The sequence below is a fragment of the Dreissena polymorpha genome, chromosome 10 (assembly GCF_020536995.1).
Source record: "Dreissena polymorpha isolate Duluth1 chromosome 10, UMN_Dpol_1.0, whole genome shotgun sequence".
Taxonomy (NCBI): Eukaryota; Metazoa; Mollusca; class Bivalvia; order Myida; family Dreissenidae; genus Dreissena; species Dreissena polymorpha.
This window is the reverse complement of record NC_068364.1, coordinates 64,969,286-64,990,620: the sequence shown is the minus strand read 5'-3', so window position 1 is coordinate 64,990,620 and position 21,335 is coordinate 64,969,286. Positions and strand designations below refer to the sequence as shown.

Genomic DNA, 21,335 nt, shown 5'->3' with positions numbered 1-21,335 from the left:
TATTTATATATTGTGATTATGAATATATATAATGGTTACAGGCATTCATATAAAGATCTTTTGCCTTCATATAAAGAAGTTATGCCTTTATATAATGGAAGATTATATATCTATTTATAAGAAAATTATATCTTTATATATTAATGCTTTATATGTATATATTCAAAATATGTATTTGCATATTGTTATTATGCATATACATAATGGTTTCAGGCATTCATATAAAGATCTTTTGCCTTCATATAATGAAGTAATGCCTTTATATAATGGAATATTATCTGTATATAATACATTCGTATCTGTATATTTTTACATTTTATCTATATATAAGAAAATTATATCTTTATATATTTATGCTTTATAAGTATATATTTGAATAATGTATTTATATATTGTGATTATGCATATGTATAATGGTTACAGGCATTCATGCACAGTCAGATTGACGTAATATCACAAGTATTAGTATAATAAGACAGTGAAGGCGTTCCATAGGCTAGCATGGAATTATGCGTGACGACCCTGGATCTTTTAGTAACAGGTGTTATGGGACAGACGACTTTGTGGGTTGGGATTGAGCGTCCAGTCTTCTGAAAGCGATAGTCGTATGGGAAATTTCCGGATGCACTCGATACAAATCTACTACACACATTTTTTTAAATAGTTTAATATGCATCGGTTTACACTTTCAATAGCTTCATACTTTAAATAAAACAAGAGATGTGTTTGTCAGAAACACAATGCCCTCTATTGCGCCGCTTTGAAGCCATATATTTGACCTTGAAGGATGACCTTGGCCTTTCGCCACTCAAAATGTGCAGCTCCTTGAGATACACATGCATGCCAAATATCAAGTTGCTATCTTCAATATTGCAAAAGTTATGACCAAGGTTAAAGTTTCGGTTAAAGTTTTGGGACACACACACACATACAATGACAGACAGGCCAAAAACAATATACCCCCGATCATTCGATACGGGGGCATAATTACAAATGCACCGATACATACCGAGTATGACTGGACCTTTGTCTCAGGAGTGACAACGTACGAACCGTAATGATAGCACGTGTGAAACTTTCAAAGTGGGGTGGACAAAATTTCAGTTTTAGATGGGGAATGTGTGTGGCATTTTCCGGGCGGGTGGGTCAAATGTGGAATCCGCTCTCTAACTTTAGATCGATAGGCCGAGTGCATTCTTTCGTTGTCCTAGCCCCCCCCCCTCCCCCTTTCCTCATATTCAGTTTCAGTACAATACCTCGAATTGTTTTCGAGTAATTGAGAAAAAAACACACACTGACAGTGACCCCGCCTCCGTCCCTGTACAATCCCTAAAAAAGTCTTAATATAAATTTAAAACAAGGTATCTTTATACGACTTTTTATTACGATAACCTATTTGATCCTGCCAGTAATTGAATGGAAACCGTTTCTATTGCATTACGTTATCATTTACGATGACCCTAACTGACGTCTATTTAATCTCTATTTAAACGCTCAATTTAAGATATCAATGGTTATAATAATTTGTTCTAAAGTTAGAGACCACAAAACATGAAGCAGTGGCCACGCTAGAATGCAACATTAACAAAGGGCAAGAACTCCATTATATTAAAGTGCAGAGTAATGTTGTTGATTTTTTATTTGCACTGCACTTATCCTGTAAGCGATCTACCCGTATTCACTGAAGAGTAATATCAAAATATTCACATTTAAAATGGTTTATTGTCAATCAGTTGTTTTGAGACAAAGTCACTAATAGTAAATGAGACATTTACAAAAGATAATTTAATAGTGCTCATAAACAGTGATAAACCCCTGCAAAGAATGTGCAAACCTGATACATGTAATGTTGTAGTTATTAACTCATTAAATAAAATAAAAATATACTGGACATTATAATATTATTATTTGATATGTTGTGTCAGAGACGTAGATAACATCTACGTCTCTGGTTGTGTTGAAAAAAAGCAATCACAAATGATATTGACATAATTTTTACAAATAAAAGCAAGCACAGAATGACGACATGTTAATGTATAAGAATCAGATGACAACATATAACATATGATCCCTGGAAAGAAACACAAAAGAAAACTACGACACACCGGACACAAAATACAATGCTTGTCTAACAAAGATATATACAAGTCAAATGCAATACAAAAGAGAAACAGTTGCAAGTTGTGGTGAACATTTGACCCTTAACCCTTTGCATGCTGGGAAATTTGTTGTCTGCTGAAATGTCCTCTGCTGATTTTCTTATCTTCGTATTTTTTTGATTTTTTTTCCCAAGAATACTATCAGAATAGCAAACAGTTCGGATCCTGATGAGACGCCACGTTCTGCGGCATCTCATCTGGATCCAAACTGTTTGCAAAGGCCTTAAAAATTCGCTTCCAGCACTGAAAGAGTTAAATAATGATACACATACACTGGGAAAAAGATATAAAGCACCACGGACTAAACAGTCCAACAATTCTTGACATTACATGTATGTTTCAGAAATTCCATAAGGTGATAGGAGAATCTCTCCTATTAAAAAATCGCAAGAAATACAAATCTGCTTATTTTAACAGTTTATATGTAACTTAACTTTAAAAATGCAAAAGATAGCAAATAATTCAATCATAAGCAATATCGGTATACTGTGTAGGAAGAAACAATAAATTTAGAAAACATTATTTGTTTGACTTTATTATAATATTTCACATTACTAATATTTGTAGTTTTACTGCTAACATCAATATTAATTTGCCAAGTCAGCAAGTGTCATGAACCTAGAGGCTATAAAGTTAAATATTGTCTGAACAAAGAAGAATAAATCTACAATGTAAACAAATTGTTGTTGTTTTTTCATTTATTATTAACTACCACACTTATATTATGTATATGATTAAGTTTGTTGAGCAAATAATTTGATAAAACAAGCAACTTTTCTAGCGATGTTTGTGAATTTTGAATTTGATTTAATCTCACTTAAACACAGCTGAAGTTAAGGACATAAATATATTATAACAAGAGTACTGCAAAGTGTGTACCAATGCTCGGCCCTTGGGTGCAGTTTTGAATGAATGAAAGCTTGTCAGAAGTGACCTTGACCTTTGATCTAGTGACCCAAAAATGGGTGTAGCGTGTATAACTCATCAAGGTGCATCTACATATGAAGTTTCAAAGTTGTATGTGTAAGCACTTTGAATTTAGAGCCTATGTTAAGGTTTTAGCACGACGCAGATGGCAGACGCCGGATGACGAGCTGACTATGACAATACCTTGGGTTTTCTCTGAAAACAGCCGAGCTAAAAAGTACATTATTGTGAGTGTCATACTTAATTTAAACCCAGCCAGTATGTTAAGCTGATGTGTGTGTATTATTTATTAACTATATAGCTCTTCGGATAAATAAAGAGTGAGTGTGAAAGTTTTTTAATTGTTGCATTCCAAAGAATAAGTATTTTTAAATCATAACAGGTACTCATTCAAAATGTAGGAAATGGTACAAATATTCTCCAAAATAGACTGTGTTTTCAGTTTCCATCTATTAGGGTTTGTCTGGTTTAGACCCTTGAAATGATATTCACTCATATTTTTATGGTATAAAATAGCAAACAGTATTAAAAAACAATAAAAACAAGAAACCGTAGGAGACGGGTGATGCTTCCCAAAGTGTTTTTTTATCACAAAATTGCACTATATATTCAGATAAAAGGAAACGTCTTGAGGGCACAGTAGTTGGGGGGACAAGAATTTTTTAATATAAAATTTCAAAGGGCCATAACTCTGTGAAAAATCATCCGACCAGAACCCGCTGATAATATGCACATCTCCTCTTGGTAGTGAAGCTTCCCATAAAGTTTCATTGAATTCCGGTCATAAGTTGCTGAGAAATAGCCCGGACAAAAATTGTGCAGGGACGCACGGACAGACAGACGCACACATGGACAGACGAAGTGGCGACAATATGCTCCCCCAAAAATAAATTTTGGGGAAGCATAAAAACTTTACTGTTCTCAAAAAGTATGAAACATTTATGAAACATATAGGGACTTAACCTTTGAAAACCACATTCAACACTAAGATTTAAAAGAGTTAACATTTTAACACAAAATCATAAAGCACATTTAAAAACAGTGATTTTCAATCACTCAACAAAATTGTTCTCATTCACATTAATATATTATTAGATATTGGTATGTTTATAATAGATAATTCTATATTATAAAAATACCGGTATTCTGTTTGGATAAAGTATAAAAAAGAATGAAAATGGTGATGGAGCAACCCCCCCCCCCAAAAAAAAACCCTTAGAAATAAACAATATTTATGAGAGAAAGGACTCACATACTGAAACTTATAAAAGTCTGCACAACCATTTTTTCACAATTCAAATGTAACTACTAAATAATGTGTATATATAATGTACATGTATTAACAAATAAAGAGGTTTGCATGTAATCGTTTTCAACTAAATGCAAAACTATGAAAAACTGCTTATTTGCATCGACATGTCCAAAATAGATTAATATTCTGAATAAACAGTTTGAAACAGAAATCAGACAATTCCTTCAAAGCTTTCCAAGTACACAGTAGGTCACACAATGCTGTTTCTTGAAATAGCTTCACTAAATACCAGATTTAACTTTTGATTAATTTTACGTGACAACTTTTAAAACAGGGTCAATTCTTAAATCTGTGAACATGTCCAGTTTAGAAGAAATGTTTTATAATTGTTGAATGTCTGCCAATAAATAATGTGTCTAAGAATGTGTAATTATCCACGCATCAGTATAACTAAGAGGTGTTTACTGGCTGTTGAAAAACAATTGAAATTTTACCAGGACCTGACAAATACTTTTAAGACTCAAATAACAACTATATTTGAGCCGTGCTCTGTGAAAAGGGGGTTTAATGCATGTGCCTAAAGTGTTGTCCCAAATTAGCCTGTGCTGTTTGCACAGGCTTATCAGGGATGACACTTTCATCCTAAACTGGATTGCTAAAAAGAGACTATCTTTAAAGGATGAATACAATAAAAGTGGAAAGTGTCGTCCCTGATTAGCCTGTGATTACATGTACTTCTACATGAGTTTTGTTTGTTGTTGTCATTAGAAAGATCAATGAGTATCAATATAGAAAAAAAATATCAAAGCAGATAAACATGACATATATAAAATATGCAATATATACAAAGATATGATAATGTGCGAGTGCCTGTATGAGTATGTCACAATTTTTTGGTCCAAGACCACGGACAAGGCCTTTTTTCCTTCACAGTAAGGCTTGGTACAAGATGTCATTCCCTCTGAATATGTTTTTACAATCATGCATTGTTTCCCTTGGTTTTTCATTCCACTCTATAAATTCCCGCTACCCCCTCATATCATTTACAAACTACCAGCCTTCTTTTCCCCAAAAATGATGGCAAATGCCATCCCAAAGAAGGTGAAAAAAGCCATGTCTCATATAGCTCCAACAACATTATTTTCACAATACAGTATATGGTGCTAATTGTTACAACAAGCTCTACCAGGTAATTTATTTATAAAATCTATTACTACTCGCTGCTCGATGATTCTGTCTGTAATTTCTCATTTCATATGCGCGATATGCTGTGGACGTTTCACCCCCTTTTCGTATTTTCATGTAGTAAACCACGTAGCACATGGAAGCAAAAAAAGCAATAATTCCTCCAATGACTGCCACGTAGAACGACCACGCTAGGTGTCGAAACTGGGGCTGTTTCAACCAGGATCTGTCCGTGCCCGCATTTATTCCGAAAAATGTGCACAGGATCGCTGACAACACACCTAGAAACGAAACAAGTGTTGTCTTAGATAACCTTTTGCAGACTGCACAGCATTTTATTAACCCTTTGCATGCTGGGAAATTTGTCGTCTGCTAAAATGTCGTCTGCTGAATTTCTAAAATGAGCATTTTCTTCGATTTGTTTCAAAGAATACTACCAGAATAGCATACATTTTGGATCGTGATGAGACGCCACGTTTTGTGGCGTATCATCTGGATCCAAACTGTTTGCAAAGATCTTCAAAATTCAATTTCAGCACTGAAAGGGTTAAAATAAGGTCACCTCCAATAGCAAGGCTCTTTAGCGGTTAGAGTGTCTGGTTATGGATTGGGACACCCTGGTTCAATCCACCATTGCGAGCTCAGGATTTCTCACGTTAATAGCTACCAGGTACTTCACAAATAACTGTGAAAATGGATCTGAGTCTGTGTAAGAGTTGCGGTGCTATGCACATGCAAGGCAAGCTGTAGCAGGTGTGTCGGGTCATTAAAACAATTAGAGGGGGTAGAGTGTTGTGAAATAAGATCACTTCCAAACCCATTCTGTTGGGCTAGCTTTTTAGTGACTCAGTCAAAAGTGTCTACGTTTTCACGTAGAAGACCCTGGTTCATCCCCCATTTGCCATCCTGCATTTTAGCTCAAGATTTTTCACTTAAGCATTCTCCATCTACAGCGGTTTGATTCACATTTGATTTCCTTGAAACAGCAAATATCTTCGGATAAGAATATGTTGTCATTAGTTACCAGTATCATGAAACTATTTAACCACACCTCATGTTAAATTTCATCATGATAATGGACCAACAAGTCATTTTTATTTGGTGCAGATTATTTGTGTCTTGTTCTAAGAAAATTGGGCTTAATTCATGTACGTAAAGTGTCGTCCCAGATTAGCCTGTGCAGTCCGCACAGGCTAATCAGGGACGACACTTTTCGCTTTTGTGGTATTTTTAGTTTCAAGGAAGTCCCTCCTTACCGAAAATCAAGTTTAGGTGGAAAGTGTCGTCCCTGATAAGCCTGTGTGGACTGCACAGGCTAATCTGGGACGACACTTTACGCACATTTATTATGCCCAGTTTTATCAGAACAAGACACATTTAATAACTACATGTAGTAGCGTGCTCTCCCATTGTTAACATTGTTAAAGCAGTATTGTTAGAGGATATCCAAATGTGGTAAGTCCAAACACCCCTCCATTTTGTTTCTTAACACTATATTGTTTGTTTTATTTTTTAGGACATCTGGTAGGCATATTTGGCAATACTTTTTGAGTTTAGCATTAACAAATAATTGAATGGACAGATGCAAATCTATATACCCTCTGAAAATTTGGCCATATCAACCAAAGACACAAACATTTTTTTTTTCATAAAAAATAATAAAAGTCCACCTAAGTACAAATAAACAACATTTACAACATTCAACATTTAACCATTTGCCGCTCAGAATCAAAGTTCAAATGGCCAGGGGTGGCGTAATCAAATGTCCAAGTTGCCCGAGTCGTAAATTTGCTTGTCTGGGTAACTGATTTTTTTCAATTAAGTTGTCAACAAGTTTTTTAAAAGTCGGGTCCAGGTATACAAAAAAATACACTGTATTAAAGCAGTAATTAAGTTTTACAATGGTATGTTGACACGCGATTACATTGTCAGTGCTATTTGCGGAGCAATCAAGCTAAAATACTCTCCTGTGCAGTGATCTCCCTTATTCTATAAGAGACCGGGAGCATGCCGCATTTTCATCATTCGGCATTCGGCCTGACTGTTAGACAGTGTACAGACTGGTTTCTTTATTTTTACAATCAGGCGGAAATAAAAAGTATCAAACTAAGATAATCAAAACACGGTCTACCTTTTTATTTAAGACGACTTTAATGGTAAAGATGGAACTTTTTTTTTTTAAATCTTCAACAACGGAGCAGAAACCCGAAGCTTTGAGCAGTCCACCTCCCAAAAAACTAAGAAAGATTATGATAAAAAATATTATCTAAGTAAATGCACCAGAACTTTTCAAGTTTTTTGACTAACTTGATGATAATCAAATTGCAACCAGTAGCGGAGCCTCAGTCTGATGAGGTCCACATATTGGACTAGTTTATTTTGTTAAGATTACGATGTACTTATGTTCAACACATGTTTTAATAACACTAGCTTTGAAAGATTAAAAGTTTGAGAAAGTCTTTATATTGTTTATAATATACTGCTATAATGAATGTACCATTGAAATACAATTATAAACAAAACAAGCAAATCATACTCATTTTGATATATTCCACATTATTTTACATTAATCAATAAATGCGTTTATGATTTATATACCGTAAACATTTATGGACAAGTGTAGTTCAGCAACAGACAAGTTAAATTTCCTAAATGGTTGTCCGTGGACAAGAATAGTTTTTTGAGATTTCGCCACCCCTGATGGCTAAAGGCAACCAGCATCAAACTAGAACAGCATGTGGGTACCTCACAGTCTGTTCAGGTTTCATGCTGCTCTTCAATATCTTAGAGTGAGAAATAACAACTTTAAAACGTTAATCTAGTAAGAATGGTCTAAAATTTAATTAGATTTGTTAACCCTTTCCCACTCAGAAGCCAGGTGCAAATGACTATGTGAAAACACCATAAAACCAGAAACAGCCTGCGAGTAACTCACAGTCTGTTCAGGTTTCATACTGTTTGCGGCTCATCAGTATCTAAGGGTTGGAACTGAAACCTTTAAAACTTGGATCTAGTAAGAAAGGTCTTTAATAAAATGTAACTTTGTTAGGGACTACAAATACGTTAAAAAAACATATCTAAGTGGTAAAGGGTTAAGTGACTACAAATGTGTCAAAGAACGTTTCTAAGCAGTAAATGATAAAAACAAAACAAACTGTATTCTATCCATGTTCTTACCAATGACGAGATAGCCTACAGCGAGAGACAGAACCGTGTATTTCTGAGCAGAGGATGACAGACATCTGATGAGCACCAGCAGTCCAAACAGCACACACAGGAGTCCTAGCACGAGATTGAGGGTCTCTAGGGCCTGGGCTGTGGCAAACCATGCTGAAATAGTTACAGGGGCCATGTTTAGAAAGTGTCCTATCACAAGATTGAGGGTCTATAGGGCCTGGACAGTGGCAAACCATGCTGAAATAGTTACAGGGGCCATGTTAAGAAAGTGTCCTATCACAAGATTGAGGGTCTATAGGGCCTGGACAGTGGCAAACCATGCTGAAATAGTTACAGGGGCCATGTTAAGAAAGTGTCCTATCACAAGATTGAGGGTCTATAGGGCCTGGACAGTGGCAAACCATGCTGAAATAGTTACAGGGGCCATGTTTAGAAAGTGTCCTATCACAAGATTGAGGGTCTATAGGGCCTGGGCTGTGGCAAACCATGCTGAAATAGTTACAGGGGCCATGTTTAGAAAGTGTCCTATCACAAGATTGGGGGTCTATAGGGCCTGGACAGTGGCAAACCATGCTGAAATAGTTACAGGGGCCATGTTTAGAAAGTGTCCTATCACAAGATTGAGGGTCTCTAGGGCCTGGGCTGTGGCAAACCATGCTGAAATAGTTACAGGGGCCATGTTTAGAAAGTGTCCTATCACAAGATTGAGGGTCTCTAGGGCCTGGGCTGTGGCAAACCATGCTGAAATAGTTACAGGGGCCATGTTTAGAAAGTGTCCTATCACAAGATTGAGGGTCTCTAGGGCCTGGGCTGTGGCAAACCATGCTGAAATAGTTACAGGGGCCATGTTTAGAAAGTGTCCTATCACAAGATTGAGGGTCTATAGGGCCTGGACAGTGGCAAACCATGCTGAAATAGTTACAGGGGCCATGTTTAGAAAGTGTCCTATCACAAGATTGAGGGTCTCTAGGGCCTGGGCTGTGCCAAACCATGCTGAAATAGTTACAGGGGCCATGTTTAGAAAGTGTCCTATCACAAGATTGAGGGTCTCTAGGGCCTGGGCTGTGGCAAACCATGCTGAAATAGTTACAGGGGCCATGTTTAGAAAGTGTCCTATCACAAGATTGAGGGTCTCTAGGGCCTGGGCTGTGGCAAACCATGCTGATATAGTTACAGGGGCCATGTTTAGAAAGTATCTTTAGATTAACAAACTTGAGCTTTACAATATGTGCTGTAGCACTTGGAGATAATTACTGGTATAATGCTTAAGTTTGACAAAAATAGCATGATTAATACAGGAGGAGTTTCACAATGCCCATAGTCTTTCATGATTGTGTAATTTTAAACAAAGGGCAATCTCTCATCAAAATATAAATAAAGCATCAACTAATGACAATTATATATATGCTGTAATGTTCTTTACAAAACAATTCTGTACAATTTTGAAAAAAAGTAGAATGCAAAATCAAAGAGAAGTTGCACACAGAACAAAATCTAAGAGAAATTGCACACAGAAGAATGTTAAACTGAGGCACATACACGGGCACATGGACGCCTACCATTTCTATATCTCTATGCCTTTCAGTGATGGGCACATAGACGCCCACCATTTCTATATCTCTATGCCTTTCAGTGCAGGGTAATAAATGAGGATATTTGCTGATGATTCATTTCACTTCACGAGAAGGACTCGAGCGATGCAAAAATAACCATGACTAAATATTGAGTACATTATGTTACAGCGGACATCTGTATATTACATGATATAATTGCAGGGGGAGGTAGGTAGGACTCATACTCATACACCTACGCCCCCCCCCCCCTCCCCTGCACTATGACTGGTTTGATTTTTTTGTCACTTACAGGGTATAAGGTATTTCCTGATGACATCGTATTCTCTGGCAAATACCCAATAGCAGCCATTATAGACTCTCCCTAGTCCATCCCGTATGTCATTGTATCCCTGGAAACAGATTTCCCACAGTCCAAGTCTGAAATAAAGCAATAGTTATTGGAATAATAAGCAGACATTAAGTTAAAAATATAAATAGTTTGTTAAACTGCCTTTGATAATAGTATTATGTTAACATTTGAGATAACTATATATATGAAAATAATTAAATCCAATTGAATATCATTTATTAGACTAGATGGTTCCTTAGCTTAGACATATACTATTATAAGCCTTACTGCTTATATTAAAACAAAATAATTGTTGTGAATGATAATTTGTGTTGCTACATGTAAATGAGTGTATTTAGTCTTGAATTATTACTAAAGGCTACAAACTAATGTTTGACACCAACAAATGTAATGTCACTGTCAGATCATGTTTACTGTAGCTCAATTGGTCATTATTGGCTAAGGTTCTACTTAAAAGTACCCCAGGTGCTCTTAAGTATACTGTAGTATAAGTAAGTACCCGAAATAGGGAAAATATACTAAAAAGTAGCCGATAGTATAGGCAGTTGCCTTTAAGCGTATTGTCCATACCCTCTTAAGAGAACCTGAGGTACTTTTAAGTAGTACTGAGCTGACAACGACCAATTGAGACATCCATGATTGGTCATGGTCCAGACCACTCAGGTACTTCTTAAAAGTACCCCTTAGTGTTACTCTAAAGTACACTACAAAGAATCCTTGGTGTCGAAAATATACTTATATATAATATGCCTTTAAGCGTATTTTCTGTACCCGGGGTACATTGTAGTATACTACACGGAGTTAATACATTTAAAATTTTTGACTTCACAATCTCAAGCATATAGTTTAAAAATTGCAGTTATTACAGTTTAAGTATTCATTTTCTTTGTGAACGAATATAAAGATAAAGACGCTTTATTTAACGTCGCATATAATCAACAAGTAACATTAGCTATACAGCTATTGTGCGACAAACATGGTATCCACTAATGAATACTTACCTGGCTGCTTCTATTTATCGTGTGTATTTCAGAGTTTATTTACAGGTCCTACTGGCCTCTTCACGAGGTTATAGTAGCCCGACCTGCCCCTGTGACCTTTCAGGGGAGAAAGATTAATTTAGAGCCAAAGTAGGTCAAATTTACCCCGGCTTCCCGGGTATTCGCCAAAGAAATAATTTAGATCCAAATAGACCAGTGCACGGTGGCCAATGAGACCTTAATGTGCACTGGTAGTAAGACAATCTCAAAAGACAAATTCATGTCTGAACGCAGCACCGCTGCAGCACACAGCTCCGCCTTTATGGCCCACTTGTTGTCATCAGCCGTCGTCTTCATCCCCGAGACGGTTTCCCCAGCGCGTTGAGCGCACTAGGTACCGCCGCCCCGGGGTCCCTCTTTAAAGCCACCCCCTCGATGTTCTTGGGCTTCCCCCTCGCGCAGATGCGCAAGACCCAGGTCCGTCCCGTATGTCCCCCACACTGGTGGTCTTGCTGTCCCGCCGTCCCCGGCCCTCTTCAGACGGGACCTCTGGCAGGTCCGGGCCGACGAACTCTCGACGATAAACAGCGGGTGACAAGTCCGCTGCATCTTGGAGAAGACAGCAATCCCAGCAGTGTAGAAGACGTCCGGCTCGAGGGTGACGGACTCTGCTGGATTAGCAGAGCCACCCGCAGAAGTTCCCCTCTATAAGGAAATATGTACAGGTGAGAAAATCTTCTGCGGGCGACTCTCGCCTCGGTCGCGACGCGCACGCTCCAGCAGCTGACCGAGCTTCTATTTATCTTCCCAGTGCTGCCCATTTATAGCTGGGTGTCAAGCATGGGAGCCACTAGTACCATTTTTTCTCGACTTTGGTATGTCGCACTCGATGCGGACGCTCTACAACTAGGCTATCGAGGCGGTATTATCGTATTTTAAACAGAAAATGTCATATTCATGACGTATAATTTCAAATAATTATATCATGTAATGTAAAAAAAAGTAGTTACTTCTGAAGTTGTGTTGATATGACATGTCCTGGCTCTGGTTGTATCCAATAAGGAGTAGCAAAGGCGAGGACAATCATCATAATCGACAGCAATCCAATGATGAAGCCACCGACTGCCCAAATCATATCACCCATAATTAAAACTGTAATGTTGATGATTCGCTTCAAATTGAAATACCTGTCATGTTTAATTGGACGAGTTTATTGGACTTGTAAGGTGAAACACAACACTATGTGAAGGATATTATAAAATATAATTATGATTTTATCAGTCAATAAAGTAATATCGTTATTATTTAAAATTAAATATATACATAATTTAATTTTAATTCTTAATTCAAGGGTAAATTGAAAATAACGGACGCAACCAGGAAAAAACCTAACAACTACAAATATGAACTCTTCTGGAATTGTTGACAGTGTTCGGCACACCTTTTATGTTTTCCCCAAATTCCATCCAAACCGAAGCGAGCCGAAGAGATTACCTGTAAAATCCAATAATAATAACAGGTGAGAGTCGGACATTTTCAAAATGGAGCAAGGGACAGTGGCTATGTTTTGTTTGTGTTTCGCCATATTTTGTATGGTGATAGCATTTGCCAGTCCATACTGGGTGGAGAGTTTCGATAAAGCGCACAACCCGTTCGTGAAATGTGGCCTGTGGGAGTTTTGTTTCAATGACTACACGTTTTGGAAGGATTACAACGGAAAGCGTTTCCTCGGTTGTTGGTACGTCTTCTCCGAGCAGTACAGATCTCTCTGGGAATGGATTTCACCACGTAAGAAATATGAATACTCCATGTATTGTTATTAATTAACTGTATTTTTGATTGTTCATGTCACTATAAGTTTTGAATATTGAATGTAACACCTGTGTGTTGTTGTTTACCTATAAAATAAAACTTCTTCAAAAACCGGAAATGACTTTTAGGCATTAATTGTCGTCAAAATTTCTTTTAAGTATGTATAATTGTGAAATGAAACGCCTGTATTGATGTAAAACAATCATTAAAATGAGTTGTATATAATAATGTTAGCGTTTTAGCAAGCGTATTAATATGGAAAATGAAAACATTGAATGCTTATTGTGTCTTCATATACTACAGGCACCAGTTCTTGAACAGTTTCTATTATTCTATCTACCTATACTGTTATTTTATTAGGTTGTTAAATGTGCATTGTGCAGTGTTAGAACCAAATGTTAAATTCTTAGTTAGCTCAGATGGTATTGTTGTGCTAGTGTTGCTCCAATGGTCATTGTCGGCTCGGGTACTACTTTCATGTACCCCGGGTACTGTAAATATACTTAAAACATACCTGGTGGATATTAGACTGTACCCAAGTTGTATTCCAGATTACCATAAAACGATATTGTTTATCTTAAACAAACTTCTCATTTAACAGAGGATTGACATAAATGTGAACATATTTTTTTTTTAAGCCGACAACGACTGATTTAGCGTTTAAATTCCCAGGTACATTTTAGTACCCAAGGTACATGTAAGTTTACTTAATTGTACCCGGCGTACATGTAAGTAGTACCCGAGCAAACAATGACCAATCGAGCGTTAGTGTTCTGGCAGTCATTGTTGCAGTCTTGCATATGGCACGTTTTTCTTCAGGTGCATGGAACCACCGAATTCCACTTTTCACCGAATTACAACCGAATTACACTTTTCACCGAATTACAACCGAATTCCACTTTTCACCGAATTACAACTGAGTACCGAATATCATTACCGAATTACACTTTAACCAAATTAACTGACATGGTTTTTATTAAACTTAATAGTAAACTACATATTTTAGGATTGCGTCATTGTTTTGTTAATTGTGTTATGTTTCAGCTTATAATCTTCTAAGACGACAGTTGGAAAAGGTGAAATGTGCGCATATCTTAAAACCAAATTCCACTTAAAATATTTAATGTATTCTTTTATCACAATGATTAAAATGCTCAACATGTCGATTTTAATTTGATAAGAGCCTAAAGATGATAAAGAATTGCTAAGCAATTACCGAATTACACATTTTATATGTAATTGAGGACCGAATTACACTTTCACCGAATTCCAGTCCACTCCCATATTTACCCGAGAAACGAATTACACATTCAGTTGGGCGTGCGATTTGAAGGTGTAATTCAGGTAGTTGAAAGTTATAAATGGATTTACGGAAAAAGCAATAATAGTAAAAAGCAAATGGATATAAATAATGTTAAATACTTTATTATAAATGAATTAAGCATCATCATCAACAATAGCATACAAATTATATGAAATAAAAGAGGGAAATGTAAATGAACACGTACACAAAAATATTTAATGAACTTAAATGTAAGAGTTATACGTTATCACATTTTTTGCAATTGCTAAACATGTCGGAATTTCTTTAAAAAGTGAATATAGATTACCGAATTACACATTCGTGAACTTATCGGGTAAATGTAATACTATGGAAACTGCTGTTAAATTGTTTAGCACTTCCGAAGGATAACATAACATGTAAGATGTAAAAGGTTTAAATAGTTTGACAATGTATGTAACAAGTGAACATTAACATGTTTTTCAAGATTAAAATAGCATGAACTAGTCTATTTGTAAGCGTAAATCCATTGTATAATTTTCTGATATTATACATATAATTTTTTGAAATTATACATTGCAAATTCTAAAATAAATAAGAAAACATTGTAAAATGTTATCACCACGTGTTAACACGCGACACACAAGAGATTCGCGGCGTACTTGTCAAGCAAAAGCAAGCTCAGTCCTTCTTTTTTCTTTTGATGGTCGTAGTCTTAGCATTGACCTTTCGCTTGAGCTGATTAGGTTTTTTACCATTAGTCTTTGGTGCGACTATGGTTGTTTGTGTGTCAGTTGAGGTTATGAGACCTTTCAAATCTAAAAGAGTCGTCCGGAACCTCTTGTAGTGTTTGTCTCTCTGTCCGTTCGTCATAGAAATCCAATCAGATTTTGAAACTTTGAATGACATTTCTTTATTTAATGTAGAAATGTTTCATTATTTTCTTTGTGGATGAGTTAATAAATAAACAAAACAAAACGATGTATAACATATAAAATTTGTACAGAATTTATACAAAGAAATGCACGTGATGTTTTATAACTCATATAAGTGCGCGTTCCATTGCACATTGATTTAAGCGAAATGGATCATATTTGTAAATATCCAGCTTCACATTTAATTAGCGCCGTCTTTAATTAGATTATCTCTATACTGTGAACTTAATAAAAAGTTTACAACGGTGATGTGGCTCCATTCCCGTTTTTTTTTAATGTACACAACAATTTAGCAATAAGAGAAATCAGTTATTTTAGCAGTATATAATTTTCCAGAACAGTAGCCACGGGGCCTGTGTATTGAGCTGATAAGATACGGATCAACACAGCAGGTTGCTAATACACAGTGTAGACTTCCCCTGTTTTAGTATACTAATTGTTATTTGCCTGATAAAAATGAAGTGTATTTATTCGGGTCTACCGACGTTATGATAACAGTCGTTTAAAGTGAAAATGTCAAATTATTCATTATTCTCAGATTTTTTACTCAATTGAATTGTGACATTTATTATTCCTATAATCAGCATGCATCACGCAAACATGCACTTTTATGATTAAAATCTATTTTTATAAAATTGAATTAATATATGCTGCTCAGTGACAACGTTTATTAAAATTTCTTTCATCACTTAAATATTTTACAAAAATACACCCGTGTTTCTATCTTAAAAAATCTGCAAACAACGCATTTTTTATCAATGTATCTTTTTATTAAACACTTGTTTATATCTATTTCATACATTTTATTCAAAATTAGCAGTCAAACGTATTTTAAAATGTCAATACGGGTATAATAACACTCGCATTATTGACTCGCATATTTGCATCTGGAATACGCCCTTTTTATGACACTTACTGATTGTTGTGAAACGCATTATCTATTTCATGTGTTGAGAGTATACCATAAATGATTAACACGTTTGTAATTACCAATTACTGAGTGTGACAATCCTTATTGTTGTTTCATGTTAATTATTTCACTAATTGATAATTGATGTGTTAGTTAACAATGAAAAACAAGAAATATTGCCGTTTATGGCCTCATCATTTGTATATCTTATATTGTATCATAATCTTGAATGAACATGAAATACTTATTAAAGTCAGACATGTTCTGTATGGTCCGCAAATCTGGACCGTATACTCAGTATATAAGTATTTGTCATTAAATGATTCATTAATGTTAGTACAGCAATATTTACAATTTATTAAATTATGGAACACAGAAAATTTGTTCATCTTGAGAAATTTCGTATTTCTACCTCTACTTGTGGAATCAATTATCTATAATCGTATTATACATTTTGTTAAAGTGTAGAATAAATTTAATAGACTTACCGCAACAGAGCTGCTGTGGCATCATACTCCAATCCATTTTTAAATGCACATTTGACACAAATGAAATTTATACTTTTGTTTGACCATGATATTAAGTCATTGTCTGTAAGATAAGTACAACCGGCATGAGTCCATTTTTTACATCCCGTACAGAGGATAGTACCGTTTTGGCACTCTTCCTCACATACAGAACACGGGTATTGCGCCATGCTTTACGATCATATTTTGGGGAATCGGACATTTTATATCGGTAATCATTGAAGATGAGCAATAAATGAGTAAAGGCGATTGAAAAAAATCCGACCTTTATTACATTTGAAGGACAATCATCAAACAAATCGAAATTCTTTATTGGCCAATTAGATATTGTATTCAATAAACACTCAAAATAACAATTTATTCTAATTAGTCAAAATCAGCATATGAGTAAAAACAATTAAAAAACATCACACTTTCATTTATTCAAAAGGACCATCATCAAACAAATCGGAACTCTTTTATAGCCAATTATCTATTATATTCAATCAGACGTAGTGTCAAAAACTTGTGAATAGCGGATTAAAGACGCATAAAAATTATTAAGGTGGTCGAAAAATCTGCAAACTGTAAAAAACGCAAAACAATTGATAGAAACTCGGCCAGTCGGTCTGTGATTAGTGGAATTCGGTAACAGCCCGGCGTCATGTGAAGAACCCGTATCTAATCGATACCAACGATCATTTTAATGTGGAATTCGGTTGTAATTCGGTGAAAAGTGTAATTCGGTTGTAATTCGGTGAAAAGTGGAATTCGGTTGTAATTCGGTGAAAAGTGGAATTCGGTGTTTCCATGGACCGTTTTTCTTCTACCATCCGAGGTATCATAAAACAACCTAATATAAATAACAGTGTATGAAGATAGAGCAAATATTCTAAAGTTTTTTATTTTGGCAGTATGAAGTGTTTTACCGCTGTACAATCCACAGGCAATGCATTATTACCAGCTAGCTGACAAAAGTTCTAATAACATACTCCGAACATAAGTTGTAACGTTTCATTTTATGGTGATGTTTTCAAAGTTATTCACAACTGCCAATGGAAATGAATTGTAATTACTAATAAAATAATATGAAATTCCTGTTTTCAGCGTGGTTCATTGTGTGCCAGGTCCTGATCAGCGTGTCCTTGCTGTTCATGTCTGTGACCTGCCTCATAGCCACCCTGGCCTACTGGCGCTGCCTGTCCATGAACCTCAAGAGCATGGTCTACAAGGGAGCGGCCATTATCTGTTCAGTGTGCAGTAAGTGGTCCCATTTTGGGCTAGTTTATTTCAACCTATTAATTTTAGCTCGATTGCATAGAAAGCCTTAGGTTTATTGACATGCTCTCAAGTCCATTTCATGGGTAGATTTATTACTTGGAGTCTTTGGGGGAAATCTAAAGAATACTCCCACAGTGGGGATCAAACCCGTGACCTCCCAGTCGCTAGACGGACACCATATCCACTACGCCACAGCAAGCTTATCAGGCTAAATAGTTACTTTTAGAAAAATATCAGCAAGAAAAATTACGCAGCACAAAACGTCGTGTCGTGTCAAATGTAGATGAATATTGCTCTACAGCAGGTAATAATAATGTTGACCATTTAATTTTGAATGGTGTGAGAAATTTTACTTCTTCACAGGAAAGACAGAGAATTGGTAATATTTTGTTAATGAGGTGCACTTGTGAAAATATGGTCTTGATAGCCAGTTATGAATCTATAATTTTTTGCTTTATTACTCTAAAAGCATGGGTTGCAAAAAATAATACTGTATACTGTACTGCATATTTTCTATGAAGGTCCCATAATTGTAGGACTGTAACCAATGTTTCCAGTAATAAAATGAATTGAAATTTTGCAATTTAATTGATATTATTTCTTGATATAAAAACTGTTCATGGCATTTTTATCTTATACAACTGTGACCAGTAATAACATTTTTCATATAAATTAAACCATCAGCACTTACCTAGGCATCTATAACAATACACTACAGTGAAAAGGAGAACTACTTTTATTGTAATTGTGTTATTTCTTTAAAACTAAACTTAAGTTATGGGCCTCATTTGCAACCTTTCAAAACAACCTTTTATTATGAGGTACATTAATTTATAAAAGGTTACATAAAAAATTAAAATCTGGTTGTTTATAAATAAGAAGACAAGCATCGGAGAATTGCTCGAGTATTGTAAAACAAAGCTTTATTTATGGATTGGCTTAAGTTCTGTTCAATGCCATAGTTAATAAATAAAGATTTCTGAATATTTTATTAATTTCCTAGTAGGGGATGGATTTTCAAGAAGAATATGTTATATTTTTTTTATAAATAAGTGTAATTTTAAGAAGTCATTTAACCATCTTTTCAGCAATTTGTACGCTTGTGGCCCTGATTGTCATGGGGGCTAAGAAGGAGGACCGAGGCTGGATGCCACGCCCAGACCAGAACTACCTGTCGTGGTCGTACGGACTCGCCTGCATCTCCGCTTTCTTCAACCTCTTTGGAGCGGTGGTGTTCCTCAAGGCTTCCAGTGCCGACACCAAGCCATCATATTAAGGATTGACTAAGTTGAAAGACTCTTGACAAATTCCATTGCAAATGAGTTTGTCGAAATAAGCCTGATTGCAAATACTTTAAGCCTGTTTACAGAGGAATTGAAGACCTTTTTAAAAAATATGTAATTTATTGATGTGTTAGTCAAAATTAACTGTTCTAACTCATAAGGCACATAACCAGTTTCTAGAAGAATGGACATTTTGAAATAAATTTTACCTTCTCAAGCAATAGTAAAAGAAGGGCTTACTTGAACTTGCTGCTAATTTCAATGAGTTTTGACTTTTAGCAGGCATGTAACTAGTATATGAGAGTTGAAAAAGTGTTTGTAAAATGCCGTCATTTGTGACTTGGTAAAACGAAATTAGCTGCTAAAGACCATAATGTCTGAGCTGATTAATCTTAGAAAGGCACGTGCAGCTATTGTAGGTTGAATTTGTTCCATCATAAATGAACAAGCAAATACCGGTAAGCGCACACCACCTAAATATGAATGTCAAAAAGGTGTACTCATTTTTATAGGCTTATTGTTGTAATTTGTGATGAGGGGAATTTGAGAAACAATAAAAGAATTAATATAGATTACCGATACATTGAATTGCAGCAAATTTCAATAACTGTTTACATCATTGTACATAAATATCACAGTTTAGCTCATGTAAATCATGTAAATACTGTCTATGAAATCAGTTTGTACTCTGAACAGTAAGTTTTGTACATCAAATTCACTTGATAGCATGGCTACCAATAAATTGAAAACTGTTACAGTTGATTTATAACAGTAATTTCTTCTGATAAATAGCTTATGTTAGGCTCTCAGTTTCTTGGTATTTAATGTTCATTTGTATTCCATAACAACACTTGTGATTTCATGCATGCACTTCAGTATATATTCGTCAACAGATCTGTATGATTGTCTTTTTTGAAAATTGTTTGTTGTTTTTTTTATAATTTTGTTGACAACTTAAATGTCTAACCATCATTACCACAATCAATTACTTTTCATATTTCCCTATTAATTAACTTGCAATAAATAAATAAATGTTTTTATTTTTTTATTACGTGTCATTGTTAATGTAGGATGGATAGCCTTTAACCCTTTGCATGCTGGGAAATTTGTCATCTGCTAAAATGTTATCTGCAGAATTTCTAAAATTAGCATTTTCTTCATTTTTTTCCAAGAATACTATCAGAATAGCAAACAGTTTGGATCCTGATGAGACACCACGTTCTGTGGCGTCTCATCTGGATCCAAACTGTTTGCAAAGGCCTTCAAAATTCGGTTCCAGCACTGGAAGAGTTAAATAAACTTCAGGTAAACACGTACATGTTGAAACAAAGCAGCATATATGTGCAAGACATTTCAAACATGCTGTACCATTGCTGGCCATTATAACCATTTTGTAAAAACAAAATTGATTAAAACATGTAAAATAGTAAGTGCTTGTATTTTAAGTGTAAATACACATTTCTTACATTTGTAATATATCTTCTTTTTGTACTCAAACTGTATGTAAATTATATATATATCAGTAATAAAAATGTTTTCTACAAATGTACGAACATTTGGTTGTTTAGCATTCTTTTTTGTGCAAACTTCAGGTATTATCTTGTATATAAAATCAGCGCTTTTATCTCTTATCCATTTTGCCACACTTCATGCAACCCCTCTTGGTTCAATCATTAGATTCCTTAGTGAACTAAGTTTTAAACATTAATGTTTGAACAATTGA

General features: G+C 35.4%; 2 protein-coding genes across 2 annotated transcripts; one reads left to right on the top strand and one right to left on the bottom strand.

Moving 5' to 3' along the window:
- Nucleotides 1–1,702: 1,702 nt before the first annotated feature.
- On the bottom strand, nucleotides 1,703–12,877 carry LOC127847539 (uncharacterized). The gene is made up of 4 exons (XM_052379543.1): nucleotides 12,614–12,877; nucleotides 10,564–10,691; nucleotides 8,701–8,853; nucleotides 1,703–5,804 (listed from the first exon to the last, which is right to left on the bottom strand). Exons 1-4 carry the CDS (start codon nucleotides 12,745–12,747, stop codon nucleotides 5,533–5,535), a joined length of 687 nt encoding a protein of 228 aa, XP_052235503.1. The 5' UTR covers nucleotides 12,748–12,877; the 3' UTR covers nucleotides 1,703–5,532.
- Nucleotides 12,878–13,066: 189 nt separating this feature from the next.
- LOC127847540 (uncharacterized) lies at nucleotides 13,067–21,167 on the top strand. The gene is made up of 3 exons (XM_052379544.1): nucleotides 13,067–13,391; nucleotides 18,156–18,308; nucleotides 19,418–21,167. Exons 1-3 carry the CDS (start codon nucleotides 13,145–13,147, stop codon nucleotides 19,603–19,605), a joined length of 588 nt encoding a protein of 195 aa, XP_052235504.1. The 5' UTR covers nucleotides 13,067–13,144; the 3' UTR covers nucleotides 19,606–21,167.
- The last annotated feature ends 168 nt before the right edge of the window (nucleotides 21,168–21,335 follow it).

Bases quoted from the DNA above. Each gene is read 5' to 3' on its own strand.
- LOC127847539 (XM_052379543.1), bottom strand. From the start codon at position 12,747: ATGGGTGATATGATTTGGGCAGTCGGTGGCTTCATCATTGGATTGCTG. The intron at 8,854-10,563 runs GTAAGTGACAAA...TAACTATTTCAG, and splicing joins CAGGAAATACCTTATACCCT to CATGGTTTGCCACAGCCCAG. The intron at 5,805-8,700 runs GTAAGAACATGG...TTTCGTTTCTAG, and splicing joins TGTAGGCTATCTCGTCATTG to GTGTGTTGTCAGCGATCCTG.
- LOC127847540 (XM_052379544.1), top strand. From the start codon at position 13,145: ATGGAGCAAGGGACAGTGGCTATGTTTTGTTTGTGTTTCGCCATATTT. The intron at 13,392-18,155 runs GTAAGAAATATG...TCCTGTTTTCAG, and splicing joins CTGGGAATGGATTTCACCAC to CGTGGTTCATTGTGTGCCAG. The intron at 18,309-19,417 runs GTAAGTGGTCCC...CCATCTTTTCAG, and splicing joins CATTATCTGTTCAGTGTGCA to CAATTTGTACGCTTGTGGCC.